At 41.5% G+C, this 23,706-nt stretch overlaps 1 protein-coding gene across 4 annotated transcripts in view; it reads left to right on the forward strand.

Moving 5' to 3' along the window:
• NCOA6 (nuclear receptor coactivator 6) overlaps positions 1-23,706 on the forward strand; it is an 88,985-nt gene that overhangs the window by 58,982 nt on the left and 6,297 nt on the right. For 3 of the 4 annotated variants that reach the window (XM_059733241.1, XM_019484665.2, XM_019484666.2), the window contains 3 exons: positions 940-1,008; positions 3,658-3,694; positions 8,813-8,961. In XM_059733241.1, coding sequence (XP_059589224.1) covers positions 940-1,008; positions 3,658-3,694; positions 8,813-8,961 — 255 coding nt within the window. The other variant, XM_059733242.1, reaches the window with a different exon arrangement.

Here is a 23,706-nt window from a genome sequence, read left to right on the forward strand (position 1 = left end):
CATTAATTTTGAAAATGAAATCAAAAGCTTTTTTTACCTATGAAGAATTCAAGTTGAAAACCTCTGAATACTCTGCCTTCTTGCCCTCTACCCCAGCCCCACTTTCCCTCAACCCCACAGCAGCAAGCTGAGATGACAGCAGCTAAGGTAGAGTTAAGTAGTTTCACATTTTGTGCAACTTTAAATTCTGTGGACTTGTGGAAAGAAAAACACAAAGCTGCACCGCACTTGGGTGTAATTAGAGGAAGAGACCTGAAGTTTTTTTCCATTTTTTTTTTCCTGAAACATATGCAATATAATGGGTCTTTAGGGGTCTAGAACAGTTTATTTTACTGGATACTTCCTTTTTGATTTATTATAATCTGTAAATCCCGGCAAGGTGCCTTTCTTAGCAAGGGCTATTGCATCCTTTTTTATTTTAACTTAGGAGCATAAGGAATTTTAAATTTAAGTCTTCCTTTGTTTTGCTAGAGATCTTCATGAGTATCTCAGAAGTTTTGAACCTGTGCAGCTTAATAAAATTGTAGAGGTCTTGTGTTATTAACAGAGATCTTCCAGAAGTTAATTAGTCTTTCCCTAGTGTCAGTGTTTAAAGACTCCAATGCTAGAGTTTAAAACTCTAGCTAAAATCACATTTCTCTTTTTAATCTCTCAAGATCTAATTTAACCAGTATTTCATATAAAAAAAAAAAAAAAAACCCCGCAATTTTATGAAGGAGTTAGTTCCCCTTACCTTAGAAATCAGAGTTTGGGGAGGGGGTACCAAAAATAAAAACAGTGGGTGGGAGGGGAAGTGTATATGGATGTATGATGCAATCAGTCAGAAAAAACTGCAGTGCTTTTTAGTCTTAGTTGATCATACAAAGCAAAACATACCTGTAATTTACTTTGAATGAAAAATTTAATTAGTTCTGACTTTTTCTGCACTTCTCATTTTAGCGTCATCTCAACATTTAACCCAGAAGGAAACTCCAGTTACAACATCAGAAAGTGCTGTTCAAAGAACAGGTAAACATTTGTTTTAGAAAATGAGGATACACCTGTGGAAGTGCATATACATTTTAATTCGTGTATCTAAGAAGTCATTGCATCACGTTGATTGTGTGCACTCTGGAAATAGATAGTTCTCATCCTGTGCATTGGAACAGTTCTTTAAAAATAAGTGAAGTAGTTTGGCTGGCTTCTGCTGTTGAAATGTTTTTGCCCTAATGTTTATTCATATGAACAGTTTTTGCTCTTTTAGTGTAGGTTGAGATTTTCAAAGTGTTGTTAAGAGATTGACAATCTTTTTCATTTATTTTAATGGTGGCATATTTATATCTGCAAGACCACCTATAATTGAGTGGTGAGTGCTATCAAGGATAGATTTTTCAGACTATCTCAGTTCCCCTTTAGATACCTTAATTATTTTTTAAGGGTGCTGAATAGTTATTGAGCACCACTGAAAATCTATTGGTGTGCTTAAATGTTAAGCAGAGATCCAGGTTTTCCGTTTCCCACAGAAAAACGCAGTAAACTACAGATGTTACCTTTTTACCAGCGGCAAACATGGATTTCTCATTTTACTGGAGAAGCCGGCGGATTTTGCGGTTTTGGGATGAGCTCTCTGCAGGAAGTAAGAGTTCTAGCCTGCAGGGGGCTGGGAAGGAGGGAGAGAAGGGTGGCCAGGCAGGGGACACCATGTGCATGTATATGCACGTGGCCCCAGGCAGCCTGGAAAGCAGCTCCCACAGGTAATTAGACAGGGAGGGGGGAATTGAGCCCCCTTAGGGAAGGAGGGAGGAAGGAGTTGGGCAGGTCTGGGACTGGAGATGCTGCCCAGCTGGGCAGTGCATGGGGTTTGGGGCCTGGGGCTGCAATGCTTGGCTGCAGGGCCCCAGCAGGGAGTGGGAGGGGGCTGCAGGAGGCTTGTCCAGGGGGGTGGGGCTGGCTCCCTGCCACTGCGCATACTCTTAGGGGGCAGAGGAGACCCGCACTTTGATGGGCGCAACCCCACACTGTTGCCTCCGCTGCAGCTGTGTGTGCAGGGGGCGCATCGCCAGAGCAGCGCAGAGCTCACAGTGGCAAGGCAGCTTCTCTGCATAGCTCCACTGTTCGCTTCTCTGCCGGGTCAGTGTAATTAGAAATAGTACTTGAAAAGGAGTGCATTGACTTAAAACAATCCATTTAAACGAACACAACTGAAATTACTTTCTTCCAAGGCATATTCATCATGTCGAGTTTGATGTGTTGGTCATAGGATGTTAGCTTAAAGCTGGATATCTATCATTCTAAGATTTACAACTGTAGATAGAATTCTGCATACAAGAAAAAAAATATCTTGATCAAGATTACTATACATTCAGTCTGTTTCACTCTTCCATTAATGTGTGTCAGACAGGTTTTACACAGAGCAGTTAGAATAATTACTCTTAAACAGCTCAGTAATAAGAATATGTATCCCATAACTTGGTCCTTAAATTTTAGTGCTTTTATTTTTCCTTTTATAGCTGTTGTTTTTTCAGTACATGACACCAGGCTTTTGCAGTAACTGGTACTTAGCAGAAATGGCTGTTCTTAAAGGGAAAACATGTTTTTTTGCGTTTTGTCCAACAGTGGCAACAAAAAAAGCAAGCACAATTTTAGGATATTTAAGTTGAAATGGAAAATACTGAGATACAAATTATAAATTATGAGAGAATAAATAATGTATAAATTATAATGCTCCTCTGTTAACCAACTATGTTATTATCTTCTTAGATCTAGGTCTCATCTGACAAAAAAAATTAGCAGAAAGAGGGAATTTAGCAATGTAAATTAAGAGAGACTTATAAAACCTTTTTATATATTGAAAAATAGTGTGTTTACCAGAGAGGAGACAGTAGGGGATAGACAATAGAGAAGGTTGGTTGGGAAATTCTCTTCACTTTAACACAAAAACAAGGTTATTTTAGTGGAACCGAATGCATCAAATTCCAAGTTGGGGGAGGGAGAGGGTGGGAGACATCCCAGTAAGACTGCAGCTTGTTGCCACAAAGTATCATTAAGGTGAAATTCCTGGATAAATATTACGTTTCAGATTATCCAGACTTGTGCTTTTTAAGGCTGGGGTGGGGTTTGGAAATTCACAAGAGCTTTGAAAGGGGCTGTAAGTGCTGAAGTCAGTTACCAACCCAAAGGAAGGTTCAGGTGGGGGGAAAAATCTTGACAGGTAGGCTATTATACCACTGCCTTCAGCAGGATTTCTTAAGCCTTTCTGTGAAGCAGCTAGTGCTGGCTCAGTATTCCATTGATAAAATATTGATATAGATGGGTCATTGATTTGATAGTTCAGCTTTTCATCTGAATAGGATGGTTTTATTGTGAGAGGACTAATTATCATTCTCAGAGGAGAGAAGTTACTCAACAAGCTGGGCATCCCTTTTTTAGGGGAGGCAAAATATGAGATCAGAGGGTTGTATTTCTTTAGTATGAGGCGACTCATTACCTCAATCAGAAAAATGTATTGCATATAGCACTGACAATATTTCAAAATAGACTGGGCTTCATAAAATACAATATGCATGTGTATTTTCTTGTTATTATTCAACATTTGCCATCAAGTGTAGTTTGAAAATCAGCATGGTAGTGACATACCATCTAGATACATGACTCTTAGCATATGTCTTTTTCTTGCAGAACTTGAAGCAAGTGCTGCAGTAGTTGCTGGTCAGAGGTAAGTAGATAACATCTGTAGATCCAGGAGTGATGTAGCTGTCTTTGAAAGAAGTTCTTTTCTCTTTGACTTTCTTTATTCCAGAATTGCACAACTTAAAATCCTTCATTGTTATGGATTTTTTTATTCTCTTGCCATATCTGTTTCTTGCCTCAGAGTCTGGCTAATCCAGGTTTTTAAGTAGGAAGAATTTACATTAAAACTTCTGAATGCGATGCTGCCTTTTTGGACACCATTTTTCATATCCCCTAAGGTTTCAATGCTTTCTTCTCTTTGAGGGTGTTGCATGGCTCCAGCGGTCACTGCTTTTTGTGTGTTCTTTCCAGAAGAGGGGAACTCAAACTACTTTGTGTGTGCTAGCTTCATTAATTGGTTTTTCAAAACCTGATGCATGATTGCTCCTATTTTTACTACTGAAATCTGATAAGGCAAGATTTTGTAAGACATGCATGTACATAGAGATCTTGGCTAACATAATAATTTAACTAGTCCAACAACAGATGGTTATTTTATCAGACTGAAGTGTGATTTTTCAAGATCATGTTAACCTAGTTGCATCTTAGACCACGTTTTAATAAGAAAAACCTTTAACTGATTGTAGGAGGATTTAACTGTAGTTTCATTTTGTCAGAAACCTCATGCTAGTCTGTTTTGCTGCCCCTGCACCAAGTACAGTGCCTGCCCACAGGAGAAACTGCATCAGTTTAACCTGGCTCACCCAGCCTCTGTATAGATTGTGTGCTTCAGCGGGGCTTTTTGATGCTTTTATCTAATACCTGATTGCTCTCCTAAATTTTATAAGCCCTGGCAGATGCTGTATTTTGCCTTTACTGTCCCCATATGGTAGAAGAGAGTACCAAGATTTAAAAGGATTCTAACACTATGAAACTTGTTTAGGGAGGATTGGTGCTGAATTTAATATTTAAAAGAATCTGCTGTTTTCTGGGACTAGAGTCTCTCCTTAAATGTCTGATGCACAAGCATAACAAGTCAGCCAGGCACCCAGGGCAAGTGTGATGGAGGCAGCAGTGACTTATACCGGTAGCATGGTGACAGCTGTAATTGTGCAGCTACAGCAGCAGCTGCTATGTTTTTGCCTCCTTCACTCCACGGCCCATTCCTGGAGTTGGCACCCTGCTGCCCTGAATGCCCAACTCTATGTATTTTGGGAGCTAGCCTTCTCTTTAATTTTAGCAAAACCAAACTGAAATTTCATGTGCAAGGAGAGGTAGTTAGCCATGTTAATCTGGAGTTAGGCAGAAGGCAGGGTACAGGTAGGCCAGCTGTACATGTGATGGGTGTTTAGTCCCCTAAATTGCAATGGTGGGTTTTTAATTGCAACTATTAAAAACCCACTGTTTCAATTTAGGGGCTTCTGACACTATAGTAAGGGACCCAATCTCCCTCTTTTCCCCCCACCCCACAGAGCCTGCCTATCTCTCCCACGGGGGAGGGGATGGTGAGGGGGGTGAGCTGCTGGCGGGCCAAGTGGCCCCTGAACAGTGGCGGGGCCCTGGTCTTTCCCTCTGCAGCAGCAGAACCCCACAGGGCCTCCTGGGTGGGCTGCTAGCAGGTGGATGTCACCCAGGGGGCACCACTGCTGCAGAAGGACAGCACAGTGCCCACCAGCAACTCACATCTCAGCTGTGGGAGAGGCAGGCTCCATGGGGGGGTTGGAAGGAGGAAAGAGGGGGATCAGGCTCCCAGCCACGTGTTTGTTTGTTTTTTTTTGTTTGTTTTGTTTTTTTTTTCTCCCCCCTCAGTGGAGCCTGTCCGTGTGCCTGCCTGCGTGATCTGCCACCAGGCTATGCAGTCTCTGAGCTGGGGGGGGGGGCGGCGGCGGTGGTCTTTCCCTCTGCAGTGGCAGTGCCCCCCCAGGGCCACCTGGATGTGGTGCTAGCTGTGCGGATGCTGCCCCAGCTTGCAGGCAGCATCTGCCAGATCCAACTCTTCCCCGAGCCTGTGCACTGGAAGCCCACCAGGCACTGCTTCCCGTGCGGGCTTGGGTAAAAGTTGGATCTGGAAGGTGCTGCCTGCAAGCTGGGGCCACACCCGTGCAGCTAGCACCACGCCCAGGGGATACTGCTGCCACGGAGGGAAGGACTTGGGTCCCACTGCAGTTCAGGGGCTGTGCAGCCTGGTGGCAACTCATGGGGGGGCAAGCCGCTGGTGGGCCCTGAGTGAGGGGCCCCAAACCTTACTTCCACAGTGGTGGCACCTCATGGGGCCACCCAGGTGGGTGGCTAGTGGGTGGGTGTTGCCCCAGCTGGAGGGCAGCACCCACCCCAATCTTATTGTTCCCTGAGCCTAAGCTGGGACAGCACCCAGCCACTAGCAGCTTGCCTGGGCAGCCCCAGGGGGTGCCGCTGCTGCAGAAGGAAGGACTGGGGCCCTTTGTAGCTCAGGGGCAGTTTGGCCCATCAGCAGCTTGCCCCCTGGCTGAGGGAGATGTGGGCAGGCTCTGCAAAAAAAAAAAAGAAAAAGAAAAGGATCAGGTCCCTTACTGCTTCTGCCTTCAGCCCACCTCTCTTGTGGTGGTGGGGGGGGGTTTAGTTGCAATGTAGTAAACTCATTTAAATAGTAAGAAAAACCCCTGTATATGTACAGCATAATGCAATTAAACTGCAAAAATGGCCAAGTTTTGTCACGTGTACAAGCACCCATACACTTTACAGTAGTTCTGTACCCTGCCTTCTGAAATTTCACGTATGAGGTAGTCTTCCAATAGACAATTTATTTAAAATGTTTGAGAGAATTTTTGGGAGATGAGCAGGTTCACAAAATGAGGTGGCCATGTATGAATAGTATTGTTGACACATTTGGCATATGAAATAACTCTGGACTTGCTTATTTGGTTTTTTGCTTTTTACTTCATAAAGGCTGGTATCTTTTTGGTGGGGAAATAACAGTTGGTAGGGAAGAATTTTAGTTACCACAGGTTTTTTCTGTGGATATTATAAACCTGTTACATTTCTTCAGGTGCAAATCAATTATAGAATGTAATAGATATAGACTAGCTGAATGAGGGCTTCTGAAAGCGCATACATAACTTGCACACCTTTGGAAGAACCCAGTATCATGCAGAGTAATAAAGGCACTATTTTACAATTCAGCAATGGTTGCTTTGGACTAGTTTGATTTTTCCAATTTGTGTGAAAACAAGAAAGGGTGAGTCTTGTGTGATATCTGAAGGGCTCACCTCAATCTTGTGCATTAATCGCAAATTATATAGTCAGACCTCCTGAGTCTCATTTATTTATTTATTTATTTATGTTTCCTAGTGACTTGATATTTACATAGTACTGTTATACACATTATTTGGTTAGGCTTCACATTACACTTCCAATGTAGATGGTGATTACCTCTATTTTACAAATTACAGATGGGAAGAAAAGTTATCTGCAGAAGCACAAAACTAATGAATCAGATGTAATATCAAAGCATTTACAAATGGGTTTTGAGCCAGAGTCTGATACTTACTCTATCCCTTAGGCAGGTCACTTAACTTGTCTGTGCCTCTAATGTCTTGTGGAAAATGGAGATAATTACTTGCCTATCTGCTTGCTTTATCTCTGTATTTCCGTGCTTGGCAGTGCCTGTTTGGCTTTTATCATTGCATTCACAAATTGACTGTTGTGTTTAAGATATTAGGTGCTTTATGCTACAAACTTTTGTAAAGCTTTTTCCTTTTAAAACATCATCTCTGAAAAGAGACTATCAAAAATTCTATTCTGTAGATATGCTCTCTGTTTTCTGATTTAAAATATATATTTATTGTTTTAAGTCTTGCAGAGCCATCGCATCCAAAATGGCATGAACTTCATTCTGTTTTTCTTTGTGCATTATTAACAGAATTGTTTAGTTCAGTAGTTACATGTGCGAACCCACAGAAGACAGGGTTGCACAGAAGTTTCACTGAGGCTAGGAAAAGGCTGAATGAAGCGGGTCAGCTGTGTCATGGCACAGTTGATCTGTTTCACTGGGCAAAACACGTCACCCACCCCTTGTCCTGCCCTTGATGGTGAGGGACAAGGGGGAATATGGTTGCCTGCTTTCTTTGCACAGCCAGACGTGTTTCCCTACAATCAGAGAGTGGGTCTGAGTGGGGAAGGGCTTTTTCTTGCCCAGCCAGACGTGGGGTACAGGTCTGACTGAACAAAGGGAGCAGTCATAGAGGTAATAGGCATCTACCGCAGTAAAGCAGCATAGTCTGTTACCAGTTATTGTTGTGCCACTGATTTTTTCTTTTGTGTAGTTGCAACAAATCGTATTATTGTCTATTTGTTCAGCATTTGTGCTGCCGTAAAAAAAATAAAAAAATGTATAGTGACAGAAATGAGATACAGGCAACATGTTTCTACCCAGAAGACTTTATTTAGTTTGCAGAAACTTACTGATGTCAGTGCATGAGAAGAAAAGCATCCAGGGTGAATTTATAGACTTGTTAGTGATTTTTTTGTTAAAGGGTGTTGTCATTTAAACAGAGCATTGCTGACCTGGTGTTATTGAGACAAAATAAACATGGACTTCCCACCATGCCCTTTTAAAAGTAACCTTTTATAAACAGAACTGCACTTTAAATTGCTGCCAACTTTACACTTTAAAACCACCTTAATATAAAGCCTTTTTGGTTTGGGAATAAATCATTTAGTGAGATCAGTGAAGTAATTATTTAATAGTACAAAAGGATGACTTGCTCCCTTGAATATATAATTCTTTAAATTAATCTGCAATTTCAGTTCTGTATTCCCATATACTAGCAGTTTCTAATGTAACTTGTTTGCTTTTCCTAGACTTCAGTAATGGTGGCATCTGCTGGAAAATAGAGCTGACAATTTAAAATGCATCTAATTTCTCGGTCTTCTAATATTGAAAGTACTCTCTTTTGAGGACTTCTCAATTCTATATCCTCTGATAATTTTTTAATAGAAATGGACTATGCTCTGGCTTACTCGGGTCATTCTTCATCTGCTAAAACTTCCAGTATCTCTAGCGTTTCATATCGTCAGTACTAATGGTCCGGAACTGGTACTGGTCCATCTCCAACTTGTCTGAGTTGCATAGAAAAACATAATTCTTCTTACACTTCATCAGAAATATTTTGTCCCACTTTATTAGTAATGAGACAAAAGAGAGTTGTGAAAAGTCTAAAACTCCAAGTAGAAGAAATTCAAGAACAGAGGATTCTGCTGCTTCACAGGAAAATGTAGAGAATGGACAGCGTAAGAGGTCATCCAGACCAGCATCTGCATCAAGCACCGCAAAAGGTAAAATGCACAGCCTCCTTACTGTGGAGAGGGCAAGAAATGAAGTACTTTACTAAACTTCCCATCTAATGAGTATGCTATGTCTATGGTATGAGCCTATAAATATATTTTGTACAGTGTGTGCTTCTAACCCTATAGTTGGTACTGATGACTACAAGGCTAGAGGGTCTGGAAAAAATACTTTTGGGGCAGAGGAGTTGGGAGAACCCCTGTCCAACCTCCATCCCAAGGCCTGATGTGGAAAAACTGGAAATTTTGGGAAAAATTAGAAGAGAGTTTTGTGAAATGCTTTCTCTTAGAATGAACAGTGAGATGTTTAGAGTAATGTTTAAAATAGTAGTACAGCTGCACTTCACTCTTTCAGAAGGCTTTCTAATAAATTATAGTTCAAATGATGTTCCTTTTATTTTGAAACTGAACCACTACTATAATACTATAAGAGTTTTTTACATTGTACCTCATTTTTAAGTTTCTTATACTGCCTTGTACTTCTGTGATTCCCTTTTATGGATAATTTAAAAAATAATACTTGGTCAATACAGACATTAATGACATCAGCATTCTAAGAATGATCATAATGGTGACTAATAGTGATTAATTGTTTTCCCTCCATTTATGCTCTCCCTTTTCCTACTTTCCCCTTGCATTATTTCATAGATCTGCTAGAAGTCTGCTTGGTGCCCCCAGAGCTATGTATGTCGCTGTTTGAGAGAGGCTGCGAGTTGTGCCCCCTTTCCTGTATACCATACGCCTCAGCCCATGTACATTATGGTAACCCCTAGGACACGTCATTACAGCCCCCAGCCAGTAGAGGGTGTTGCCATCTTTACTTGACAAGAAGAGACAATGCAGAAGCTGTTCTCTTGCGGGTTATTGTTTGTCTGCTTCTAGTGACTTCTGTCCTGCAAAAGGAGGTTGTTTTGGAGACTGTCCTTCTGAGGGGCTTTAGTGTAGAGGTCCAAGGGTTTGGCACCAAGAGGCCTATGTCTGCAGGGCCCTACAGGAGAAGCATGAGACACAAACATTTCCTGGGAACTGAGATCCGTGGAGGGAAGAAGCTGGGACCGGCTTGGAGGGCTGTTTAATTCCACTTTCAGCAAGCATGATGCAACTATATTCTGCCACAGGGAAGTTATTCTGACAAAAAGGACTTGTACCATACTTACTCAAATACCAGATGAGATTTTTGCAACCAATTGGCATGGGGGGAAAAAGTCTTCTGCATACAAAAAAATCTCATTAAATACATTGTCTATCATTAAATTGCTACCAAAGGTTGACTAAATGCAGCCAACACTGAACATGACTATAAAACACATGGCCCTCATTGAGCAAACGTGCTGATGGGAACTTTTTTTTCTTTTTAAATTTATTTACAAATCTTCTTAAAAACACACTTATCACCCTACACTTTCATAGCTTCATACATTGAGCATCCTTGTTTAACCAAAATAACATATAATAAAAACAACTATATATCCAAAAGCATACAACTACATATATAAAACCCTTAAACAGCATGCATCAACTTCTCACAAAAGAACCTTAGAGCACTTTCTTCATAGAGAACCCCATGAAAAACTATTACCTCAGTAACCACCTGAAATCTTTCTCTTCCTCTCATCAGTTCTGTCTGTTGGTTCAATGACATAAGTGTGTCTAGTCCTTTTCCCTCTGCTTCTCTGCCTCTCCTAATCTGACCTCTTCCTTGTCACGATCAATGTAGTTTTTCAGTTCATGCAGCCCCAGCTTCCAGCGCTCTCTTCAGCCTTACCTTCCCTATTTGATATTTCTGCATGAAACCTTCCATCCTGATGTAATGAATTGGCAACTGCCACACTCTGGCCTCTTTGGAAAGGTCTGATATACTCCCTGTTTCCTCAAAATTGCAGCTGAGTGAAATTGGATGTTATATACTGCTTTCCCCTCTTCCTTCGTTAACATCGTGCATATCGCACTTGCATATCTCACACAGATGAACAGTCTGAAGTCTGGAAGTCCCCACCTATCTTGCTTTGCACAGTTCAGCTCTAGCCAGCCTTTCTCTTTTGACATTCCAGAAGAACACACATACTTCCCTCTGTACTTTTGCTATCTGCCACCATGTTGGTGGAAATGCAATTCCTGTATATAGAATAATTTGCAGTAGCACAGCCTGAACCGCTGCCACTTTTTGAGGAAAGAACAGTGTCCTTCTAGACCATAATTATATTTGCCATATCCTCGCCATCACCTTTTCCCATGCTGTATTACCTTCCCCCTTGGTGTCCGGTGGGATCCCTAGCATTCTGAATTCTCTTCCTCTTATTTGAAGGTCCAACTTCTCCAAGTACTTCCAGTTCCCCACTCCCATTATGGCGCTTTTCAGCCTATTTAGTTTAGCCCCTGTTGCTTCTCCATATTCTAATATAGGCTTTAGCACCTTTTCCATCAAAAGTCTATCTTTTAACTACTACATTTATATCATCCATGTAGAACATGCATTTTACCTCTCCCCCTCTTGGTATCTTTACTCTCCTTATGACCTTGTCTTTCCTTATTCTTTGTGCTGGTGGTTCCATGTCACACACGTCATAGTGGCGACAGGGGGCAACCTTGTATCGATTTTAAAAGCCCCCCCCCCCCCCCCCTCCCCTTAGATGTCTGTGGATTTGGTCTTGACTCTCCCCTTCTCTGTACAATAACTTTATCCAACATACAATTTTCTCTGGGAACCCCATTTTTCCTAGCGCTTTGAATATGTAATCGTGATCTACTCTGTTATATGCTTTTTCTAAATCTAGATATGCTATAACTGGGTGTGTTTTCTTTCTTTGGATGTTGGCCAGTGTATCTCTGATTACTCTGATCACTTTGGAGATCCTTGTACCTGGTACTGCACATACTTGGTCTTTATGTATTAATTTCTGGAGGTTTTTCCTCATTCTCAAAGCCAGCATCTTGGCAATTTAACGTATCCATGTTAAGGAGTGTCACTGGTCTCCAGTTTTTCAGGAGTTCCTTCTCTCCTTTTTTAAGGAATAAGATCACAACACTTCTTGTAAAATCTTTCCCTGCTTCTCCTGTTTCTGTTGTTTTCTCAAAAACTTTCACTATAGCCCTCCCTACCCATGGCCAAAACTTCTCATAAAATTCCATAGATAGTCCATCTGCTCCTGGTGACATCCCTCTTTTTTAAAGGTTTTTCAACACTCATCCACGTCCTTTATGCTTATTTGTTCTTCCATCTTCATTGCTTCCTCTTCCTCTTTTCTCTTCAGTCTGTTCCGACAAAATCTTCCTATTTCTTTCTTCTGAGATATCTCTTCATAAAATCTTTTTGTTGCCTCCAACACCACCTTCTTCTTTCCCACCCAAGCACCACCACCTTCCCACACTGCTTTAAGTTCTCTTTTCACCATCTTCACTCTGGCTGAAAAGTATCAGAAGCACTCATTTTCTCCCACCACACTGCTTGTGCTAAAAACATTTTCACTCCCATATTTTTCTTTTAAACAAGCTTTCTATCTCTTGCCTTATTTCTTCTAGTTCTTCTTGTATCTGTCTCACTTCTGTAGCTTCCTTTAGCAGCTCCTGCATCTTTCTTTGCAGATCTCTTAGCTCTTTTGTTCTTTTCCCCTCAGTTCTTTGATCTTCCTTCCTGAAGAATTTTCCTGTTCTCTTCTCACCATCATCCACCATCCTCTGGTATTCAGGATGTATCTTCAGTGTTCTCCACCCCTCATAGCATCTTGTGTATGTTTGACATATCTCCTCACCTTGTAGCAGTTGTACATTTAACGTCCACACTCCCCTTTTCACAGGATGGTAACCAAGATTTAGTCCTGCCTTCAGTATCTGGTGATTACTAAATGCCATAATTACGGTTTCTTTTTTCATTATCTCTATTTGTTTTGTTACAAACACAGAGTCAGTTCTTGATGGTTTCTTTCCACTGGGGTCAGTTTTAGTGAAAACATTCTACCCAGGCCACACATCTTAGTGGCTTCTTTTGTTATATTTGCTAACAATCTGGATTAACTGTCTAAGGTTCTGTCTCCTTCCCCTGTTCTGTTACCTGCTTCTATTATGCAGTTGAAGTCCCTCACTATTATCTACGGTTTCCCTCCACCCATGTAAACTGCTAGCTTTCTAAGCAGATCCTTCTTCCCCTCCTGCTCTGGTGGTCATCTATGTTAAAAACTTCTAATTTTGCTCCCTTGACTGATAGTATCATTAGTTACAGTCTGCCACTGTTGATGTCTTCCATTTGCTTTGCTTTCACTTCTGGATTTTTGAATAGTATTGCTACTCCAGCTGCTTTGTTTTCATTTGTCCCTGACCACCAGGACAGTCCTCATCTCCATCTTTTTCTCAAAGCATTTATAATCCCTTTCCCCTGGTATCTTGTTTGTCTTTAACATCTGCAAGTAGCCATTATGCTCTTATTTGTTTCATCTGTTCCCATCTTCTCCTTGGTAGTATGCTTCTGACATTAATAGATGCTACAATCAGTACCACTGTGCTTGTTTTAACAAGAGTGCACCTGCCCCTTTAAGGTTTGCTGGCGCTGCTGCTCACCTTGGTTAACTCCTCTCCCTCACCCACTCTCATGCCTGTCCTTTTGCAAGCTGCCTGAATGGCTTGCATTCCAGAAGCCTTACATTTTCTTACTTCCTGCCTCTAGCTTGCCACTCTGGGCTGGAGCCCAGTGGAGTTAATGGTGGGAAGCTGCTCTCTGACTGATTCCCCTTGTTTTCAGGTTTTTTCCCTGATTTTTCTTTCCCAATGTTTTCTTCTTTTCCTGTCCCTGGCTCCCAGGCTCTTTCATTTGTTTGACCTCTTCTGCTTGTTTGGTTTCTTCTCCCACACCTCCATGTCTGGGCTCTCTCCTGCTCCCCCCACTTATCCACCATTTCTACTTTAACCTTTGCACTCCTCTTCTCCCCTACTGTCCATTTCTGATTCACACTGTTCCTGAGGTGGGTCTGACCTTCCTTGTGTAGACTTTGGGACAGCTGCAGAATAGGTGTTCCTTCCCATAGCTAGTGCATTTTAGGAACACCTGGCACTCTGCAGCTTTGTGCCCCTTCTCTTCACATCTGTAACACACCATGAAGGGACAGTGTATAGACAGGTACCCCTCCTTGTTGTATTTGCTGCATTGCTTTGGTTCCCCATAGTATATTATTATAAAACCCCAGCGGAGCCCCTGTTGGATCACAGACAGGAAGTGCTGTACCCCACCTAGGCTCCGCTTGTTTTCCATCAATACAACTCGTGCCCTCCATGACCCCATCCAAATACTGTATTTGTCTCGCACCTTCTCTACATGAATTATTCTTTGCACATGCAGTTCCATTCAGTTTTCTATGTCTTCTGCCTGTAATAAATCTGTTTACATTCATACTATAATCACTCATTTCCTTGAATTTTTCCCCGGTTATAAACTATCTCTCTTAATGCCTCCCTCCCACATTCTTCTGCATGGTTCTTCCAAAAATGTTCATACCCTTGACTATTCCAGTAAGTAAACTCCCAAGTCCTTCTGTTTTGGAAAGCAGTCAGGCTGGTGAGATGTTCTGTCTACACCTCCAATATCTCAAGCAGTACCTTTTCTATGAACTCATCTGTTTATCATCGATCCCATCTGTATCCCATCACTGATTGATATTGCTTTTATTCACAGTCTCTGATCCTCTGTGACATTTTCCATGTCTTCCTGTCATGCTACTCCCCATGGGTCGGCATTCCATTGTTCTCCTGCCTCTTTCTTCCTCTTGCCAGATGTACCTTCTCGCGCTGTTCCTGCTCTGTTTCCCAGTCTCTTCTGCTTCTGTCTTCCCTCTGGCCTTGTTCCTTTCTCTATCACCTTTGCTGTTGCCCCTATCATTGTTCCTGCTTCTGCTGTTGCTGCCATCTTGTTCATTGTCTTTCTTCTCTGCTTTTCCATCTTTGTCCGCTCTATATCTATCTCTAAACTTTCTTTTCTGTTCTTTATTTTACTTTCCACCTCCTGGTTACTTGCTACCACTGCCATTGTTTTGACCTTCGGGTTTACCTCCTCTGCTCCTTACACTCTGAGGCTCCATTGATCCCTTTCAGCTGATCACTTCATGGGAACCTAACACCACAAAGCTAGGTTAGTGTTGCCCATCTGATGGAAACTTCTATTTTAAGAACCCCCCCCCCCCCCCCCCAAAAAAAAAAAAAAATGGGTGGGTGTTCCCTCTGCAGGGAACTGGCACCAAGTCTGGAGGTACTGCAATACCAGGATGGTACTGGGAGGACCAGAGCCAGCCCTAACACCCTCTTCTTGGCCGCATCCAAATCAGTGTGGTCATGCAGGATGTGGCACTGCAGACACATTTGCAGCACCACATACTACATGTTCCATTGTTCTCCATGCTGCAAGGGAGCAGCACAGGTTGTTTATTTTTCTTACCCCTGGATATCCCATGGAGAAAAAAAGCAGAGTGGCACACGCGGGGGCAGTGTGTGCTGCCCAAAGCCAGAGCCTGGCCAGCTGGAGCCACACTACACTGCTGACAAGCCTCCATGTGGTAGGATTGCTGCTGCTGCAGACCTGGGAGGCCCCAGGACAGGCTGCTGGCCCCAGCCTCCCCTACCTCACCTGGGGTAACTTGCTGCACACCAGCATGTGCATGCCACAGGCCTTCCCTGGGGACAACTAGCAGTGGTACAAGATGCACTGCTGCTAGTTGTCCCCAGGGAACCAACGTCCATGCACATCTGGATGTGGCCCTTGGTGCGAAAAATGCTACATTTGATATGCTGATGAAAACCTACCACAAGGACAAGTTAGTACAGTCCACCTGCATAAGACATATGGTAGTGCCCATTAAACACAGTCCCCTAACCACCAGTTCTGTTCCAAGTCATGATAAGCCCCCTATACTGCATTAATTTTTACTTCCTGTTTACTCCCACAGCTAAGCTATGCCTTTTTTCCCATGGGTGAAAGAACACAAATCATTAGCAGTCTTAAATGGCTGGCAAACATCACCAAATGAGACCCCAAATAGTTTACCCAGATTTCCTCTTGCTCCCTCTCTCACTTTGGCACATATGATTAGTGCAGCCCCATCCTCCATGAAGTAGAGCGGGATTAGGTTGCCTTGTGCCTCATCTGCATTTAAATTTTTGGAGGATCCTGGGACTTGTGACACAAACACTCAGTTCCAGTTGGGAGGGGGTTAATTAGCATATGGATCCTTTGGGTGGGTATCTGGAGTACACACACATACTAAGCAGTGCTGAGCTGTGGGGTTAGCTTGGCTTGAAGTGCTGTTGATTCTGGTGGGGCCCAACTATGTGTCTATTCACATAAATCATGAGCCTTTGGCTTTGAACTAATATCATGCATAGTTTGTATTGCATATAAGTCAGTGTCAATCAGCTGGGGGGGGGGGGCGCAGAGGAGCTGCCCTTGCCCTCTTGGTTGCTTCCCTTCACCAGCTGTGAGGACCACTGGGGAACAAGCATTTTATTTTTAGTCAGGTTGAATTTTTTTGGTGTTTTTGTGGGTTTCATGGACAATGCCCTATTTCACGGTTTCTGTGAAATCTATGAAATTGTGAATTAAGGAGGTCTCTAATTATGAGGCGCTAGGCAGGTGAATATTTAGGGTGCAGATGATGTTCAAATCAGTCTTTCCTTTTGGAGATAAAGACCTAGGGAGGAACTGTCACATTGTGGAAATATATTCATGACTGCAAAGGTGGTGCCAGCAAGAAGGTTTTTGGTACTTCAATAATAGATTGATGTTCCTGAAAACAGGATTGCAGTACAGGGATGGAATCTATTTGATGAAGATTAGGAAGAGCATATATTAATGTTGTCTGTCTAACCTGGTGAGGAGGGTTTTAAATTAGAACCTATGAAGAATGGTGACAGATTCACAGGTGATGCACATGTTTAATATTGAAGAATAAAAACTAGAAGAGAATCTTCCTTCTGGAAAAGGGAAAGGAAACCATAAAAGAGCTAAAAAGTTATAGAAGAAAAAAAGTAGGACAGTCTGCACAATATCTTCAATGCCTCTACATCAACTCAAAGTCATAGTATGTTTAAAAATAAAAGATTTTAGCATTACAGAGATGGTGATATAACTCTCATCATTGCAATATCATTGTCAAGTAGTGTAGCTTGTTTCAGAAGGGCAAGTCTTGAGGATAAAGGGAGTGGCATTGAACTTATGTCAAGAGTATATGCTTTCTTTTAAAGCTGAAGAGGAAATGAGCAGCAGATATTTTAATATATTTTCTGGGTGATGATAAAGGGAGCAAGAAAGAATATTGAAGTGATAATACACACAACTTGGAAGAGGTGGTATGCAAGGCATTCACAGAACAAAAATATCTAAAATATATGAGCTAGTGCTACAGAAGGATTGTTACTTGTCTGATACCTGCTGGAAGAAAAAATATGGTAAAATGTGAAATGGACCAGCTGGCTCTTAACTGCAGAGAGCGACTTGTTTTTGGAATATTGAGAAAGGAACTAGTGGGTTATCTGTTTTGGATCTGGTTTTGACCAGTAGAAACAAACCGCTTGCGTATATCAGAGTGGCTTGAAACTTAGTAGGAAGTGATCATTCAGTGATCAGATTCATATTCCTAAGGAAAGGAATGGTCGAGAACAGCAGAACAAAGAGATGATTCCCCCCCCCCCCCCCCCCCCCCCCCAAAAAAAAAAAAGGCAGATTTTAGCTAACTCTAACCTAGTAAGTAAGGCCCCTGGAATAAACAAATTAAAAGAAAAAGGTGATCAAGAGCACTGGTAGATCCTAACATATGTAATATTGAATGAAGTCTTGATTAGCCAGATTAATATAAACGTAAGAGGAAGAATGCCATTTGTAGGAAGAATGTGTTAGAACTTTTGGCAAATTTGAATGATTTTAAATTGGCAGTGTTTGACAGAGTTCATCAAGCAACTAATTTAAAGCAATCTCCAAGCCATTGGTAAAGTCATGTGTAATGGGTGAGGTCCCATATAACTGGAAAACACATAATATAGAGCCCATCTTTAAAAAGAAGCTAGAATAATGAAGATCTATGGAATTAGAGCCCAGTCAGCCTGACCCAGTACCTGGGAAGTTGCTAGAGTAGATAGTAGAAGACACTGCTGATCACTAGTAGTCAACATATGAAGTCCTTTGAAGAAAAGGAGACCAAGGAAGTATGTGATAACAGTTCTTAAATATTTGAAAACTGTCATATAGAGAAGATGATGAAATATTGTTCTTTGCCACTGAGGGCAGGAGATGAGACCATCAGTTCAAATTACAGCAAAGCAGATTTAGATTAAATCTTGTGGGAAGCTTCATAACTAACAGTACTGGAACAAACTACCTAGGGAAGTTGTGAATTCCCTTTCATTTGGAGGTTTTCAAGAACAGGTTGGATAGATGTCTAATCTGGGATAGTTTGATACTAACAAATCCTGTATCTGAACAGGGGTTTAGATCAGATGACGGTTGAGATTCCTTCCAACCCTGTGATTCTAGAATTAAGCATTGGAATAGATCAGCACAGGTTTTAGAATCTATTTTTTTAAGAGCAAGGTAGGCAGATATCTGTCAGGAATGGTTTAGGTACAGTTGATTCAGTGTTGGGATAGCAGGATAGAGTAGATGAATTCCTGAAGTTCTTTCCAACCCTGTGAAAGGTTAAGGAACTTATTCATAGATGATGGACAGCAAAATTCTTCCCAGCAGATGCTGCTGGAAAACACCTTAAATGTGAGATCCTGAGGTACTAATGTTAAGGGTCATAGCCTTGTTACAGCATTTCACTGAGTTGGTAAACAAGCAACATACTTGGGGGTAGATACTGGGAAATTACTTTCAAATGTTGAAGAGTAAAGAACCTCTTCATGCTTATGATCCAGGAATACGAACGCTTTAATAACAGGGTGGAAAGGTGTTTGTGCAGTGTGCTTTTTTGCTTATCATTTGTTTCAGATTCCATGCTCTGCAGCATGTAAAACGAACTGGTAAGTATTTGGAAGTATAGTCAAGAAAGAGTAACAGGAAAATAGAAAAATGGCTTCAGTTCATGCAAATCTTTATGTTAAGGATGCACATGAAGATCATAAAAGTTCAGGATTGGAAGTTGTAGATCTTTATATATTTGGATTCTGATTAGTCATAAAGAACTTTAGCTAATCTGCCATTTTCAAGGCTATTAGTAATTAAACTGTTTGTTATATGGTGCTTGTCTGTAGGATGGCTAGTTTTGATTTCAAGTATGAATGTTTAGCTGTAGGTGACACAATAATAAAGAGTACGGTGTGTACTATCACGCTTGGATCTATACCCAAACGTTTTGCTGGCCCTCAGTATTGTACTGCGTTAACTATGTTCAAATGAATGTGTGTGTGTTTATCTTCTGAGCTTTTTCTTTAGAAGCATGAGGTTTTTCTTTACCTGAGTTAAAACATCAGATCTCTATTTATATAATACTCCTCAGTCCTACAAGTACAATTTTTCTTTTCTAAGTCAACAATTTTAATATTTTCTATTTTCAGTAGAGGGATATGAACAGGCAAAAGTCCATTATAAAAAAAAAAAGACCTTAGTGTGCGGCTTAATCTCTAATGCTACTACAATACTACAAAAATATACATTATTCAGTGAAATAAAGAATTTATACTTCATAAATATATCTAGCAGTACTTTCTATGTGCTACCTAAATTATACATAACATATTTTCATTTTTAGGAAATTAAGTAACTATTATAGACACTTCATTTTTCCCAAAATTTCTTTCCCCCTCCTCCTCCCCCCCCCCCCAAAAGCCCCCCAAAACAAAAACCCCACCAAAAAACCCCAAACCTGTTTTTCCATGCCCTCAATATTTTTGGAAATTTTACATCTCTAGTACAGCCTGGTGTTAAGAAGTTTGCATAATGATGTATCTGCAGTAAATCCTGTTGTATGCAATGTTTTCACTGTTGAAGTTGTGGAACTTGGTTTCTGCAATATTTTAATATAGGATTCAAAAGAGAATTGTCTTAGTAAATAAACAAACAAAAATCTCTCAGCAGTCATGGGCAGGCACTGAAAGGACTGTGCCCAAGTCGGTAACATTTTCCAGAAGTATGAAAGACATGAAACAAACATTTGCATCCTTTCAAGTGCATGGTCAGCTCTTGCAAAGCCATTAGCTCTTATTTTGCTGCTCAAGCATGCTTAGAATGCTGTTGGGATGGCAGTTGCTGAGGAGAAGGCTTCTGTGCACTAGTGCACAATTCTCAGCTGTTCTGTCCAGGAACAAATGTGAAATCCTAAAGTTACAGATATTAACCCATGGCATTTGCAGTTGCTGATGTGCCTTATTTCTGTGAGGTTTATAGTCTGTAACAAAGTATGCAGCACTTGTGTGGCTTGAATATAAGAGTGCAAGAGTATACAATGTTGTTCTGCATTCTGAAGCTAACTGTGTTAGGAATTCCCAATTTATTGTGTATAAGGGTCACTCATCTCAGTAAATTATTCATGGGTAAAATTTTGTGTAATAGTTATGCAATACAGTAGAGAATGTCAAAAGGAAACATTCAGCCAGTATTTTGAAGGTAGGATATAAAATAAAAAAAAATTAACGTAGATTTATATTAAAAAGGAATTGATCAAATTAAATTCAGCAACCATTTCCACACTGGAAATACTAAAAATGTAAACCATTTTACACTCAAGCTTTGAGGTGTTTTAGCAAACCAGCTCTAGTTTATATATAGTACTGTAATTAGTTTCTAAAAATATATGAAGGGACATGCATGTTCTGAAGTTCTATGGCTGCTGAATTGAATGTGAAATTCAACTCTTGGGACAAAATTGTGCTCCAGAATTTCAGCTCATATTGTGAAAATAAAATCTTTCATGCTTGTGAAGAGAAGTTTGAAAATGTGAACAGCATGTAATATGTTGGTGATATCTTCCTGAGTTTGAGGCAGCTTGAAATAATAGCTCTGGAAGGTGTGACCTGCCACAGCTGCCATAATGGAGTAGCTTGGGAACCTAAAGATGACAACCTGTGGCATATTGAAAATGTGGGAATAGCATAAAACCCTCTAAATATTTAAATATAGGTATGTTGTACTGATTGTATTATTCATTGTCCATTTAATTAAATAAACTACTTTTTTAAACACCTGAAACTGCCACAGAATCTAGAGATATTACTATAAAATAGAGGTCTAGCTTGCTACGGAATATGCTGAGCCTTAATTGCCAGATGATTGCCAAGTTCAGGACTGAAGGCAAAATAAAACAGGATTGTTTCCCCAGAGGAGAGAAAGAATATGAATGTAACAGCTGTGGAGGAAGCTAATAAATTTGAAAATTTGTTATTTGTGCAGACTCCCATCTGTTTCACCTTTTTTTTTAAAACTGTAAACAATAACTAAAAATAGTTACTTTAAGTGAACCTAGTAGGAACCCATTACCGTCCTCATAGGAAAGCTATATGTGATTTGTAACCTAAAGAGCTAATGGGCTGGCTTGAAACAAAGCAGCCAGAGGTGGTAGGAGAGGCAAGACAAACATAGCATGCAAAGCTAAAGGCACACAATAATAAGAAAAAATGTTTTTTGGTAAACAAACGTTGATAGGTGCTAAGAAGTGGCCCTTCAGAAAGGGTTTGAATGAGGACAGAGAAAATGCATAATCTGAGCCTTGTTTTTTAAATAATAAATAACTTGTTGTTACATACCTGCCACATTTCACTTTGTTAGTCTCTATAGTGGTAACTTTTAGAATATCAATCACATCCAGTGTACACTGGAGAATATTATTGTTACATGCAAGTGACTTTCAACTGCTACATGGCACTGGAAGTTTGCTTATTTGTTCTACAGAACACCCTAAACCCTCTATAATAGAGATGGATCAATTGTTACTGTTAGTATGTTTATGTAACAAAATGCCCTATTTACTTTAATACAAGATGAGGGAAGCCCCTCGTCTTACATTTACATACCAGGAAACCTCACTAAATACATTGTCTGTCATTAAACTGCTGCCAGAAGCAGTATGTGCTCAGCAATGGAAACCAATTATGAAGTTGATTAAATGCAGCCAACACTGAGAATGACTATACAGTACCTGGCCCATATAGTCACTGAGCATGACTATACAGTACTCTGGCGAGCCATACAAGGAAAGGCTGAGGGACCTGAGACTCTTTAGCCTGAAGGAGAGAAGGCTGAGAGGGAACCTGAGAGCAGCTGACTGCTACATCAGGGGTGTACATCAAGGGCTCAGTGAACAACCGTTCACCAGGGCACCCTTGGGGAAAACCAGGAGTAATGGCTACAAACTCCTGGAAGACTCTTTCAGGATCAACATTAGAACTTAAACTTTGATTATTTTAGTTATAAGATGACATAACCGCTTTGTGGAGAATTGCTGGCTCTGTACAGTAGAACAGATAAGGGCAAGTGTTTGTTCTTTGTAACTCCTCTGCAACTGCTTCGCTCACCACGGCCTTGAAGGTAGCAAAAAAGTATGTACAAAGTTGATTTCCAGGTGCAAGAAGGAGGTTTGTGAACTAACCTCGCCTCCCCCATTAGTTCCCATCCTGATTACAGCAAAGAAATAATGAAGTAATATTATAGCTGCTTTTCATGCTAATTTCACTATATGATCATGTGAGTTGTAAGCAACTGTTAAAAAGTATATAAGCCTCCTGATTTTGCTCTTGGGGGGGGGGGGGGACCCCTTCCAAGTGCTTGGGAAATCCATGTCACTTTGAAACTCCCCCTACAGCTGTAGTTTCTTTTGAATAAAAGCTTCTGCTGACCTGACCCAAAAGTATGCTGCGTGTGTTTCCACGACAGTCACCTTGCTGGGATCAACTGACAGTTACCAGCCCCTGGACTTTTTAAATAGGTCTGGTATACTCCCCGTTTCCTCAAAGTTGCAGCTATGTAAAATTGGCAAATACTTTGATTGTAGTCCATATCCCCACCGGAAAGAGCCCAGAGCAGCCCCCGGCTCCAGCCCGCAGTGGCAGCCCATGCAGATATGGGGGCACAATGCCCCCCCTACCCCCATGTCCTCCAAGGGTGTGTGCAGCAGCAGAATCCATCCCCCCCCCGCACTCCCAGATGAGCCCCTTGCAGCTATGTCCTACACCCCACCCCGCCCTGGCTAAGCAGTGCCTGCCCCTGCCCCACTTCCTCCCTCACTGCGGGGGCCTCAATCTGCCCCCTGTCATGCCCCTTCCCTCCCTGCACCCCTTTCCCCGCACCAAACTTACTAACCCAACACTGGTTTCCAAGCCACCAGGCTGCACTCCTGGCCCCATTCATGCTGAAGCTGTGCGCATACACGAGGCATTTATCAGCCACATTATTAGCCACATCAAGCAAAAAAAGTTGATTGCCGATGCTGTCAATTTTCTCTGTATTGGTGCTGCTCCATTTTGGGACTGATGTATCAGTGCATCTCTAGCCCCATCCCTTCACATCTGTAGCACACTGTGAGGGGGGCAGTGTGTGGACAGGTGCCCCACCTTTTTGCATTTGCTGCACTGTTTTGTTTGCCTGTGGGACATTATAAAACCCTGGTGTGCCCCAATCTGGATCACTGGGAGGAGCAGCACCCAACCTGGGCTCCACTCATCTGCTTGTAACACTACTCATGCCTTCCAAGACTCTGTCCAAATACCATATTTGCCTCTTACTTTCCCTACCAACATTACCCTTTGGACATGCTTATCCATCCATCCCTCTTTCTT

The sequence above is a fragment of the Alligator mississippiensis genome, chromosome 9, assembly GCF_030867095.1.
Source record: "Alligator mississippiensis isolate rAllMis1 chromosome 9, rAllMis1, whole genome shotgun sequence".
Classification (NCBI taxonomy): Eukaryota; Metazoa; Chordata; order Crocodylia; family Alligatoridae; genus Alligator; species Alligator mississippiensis.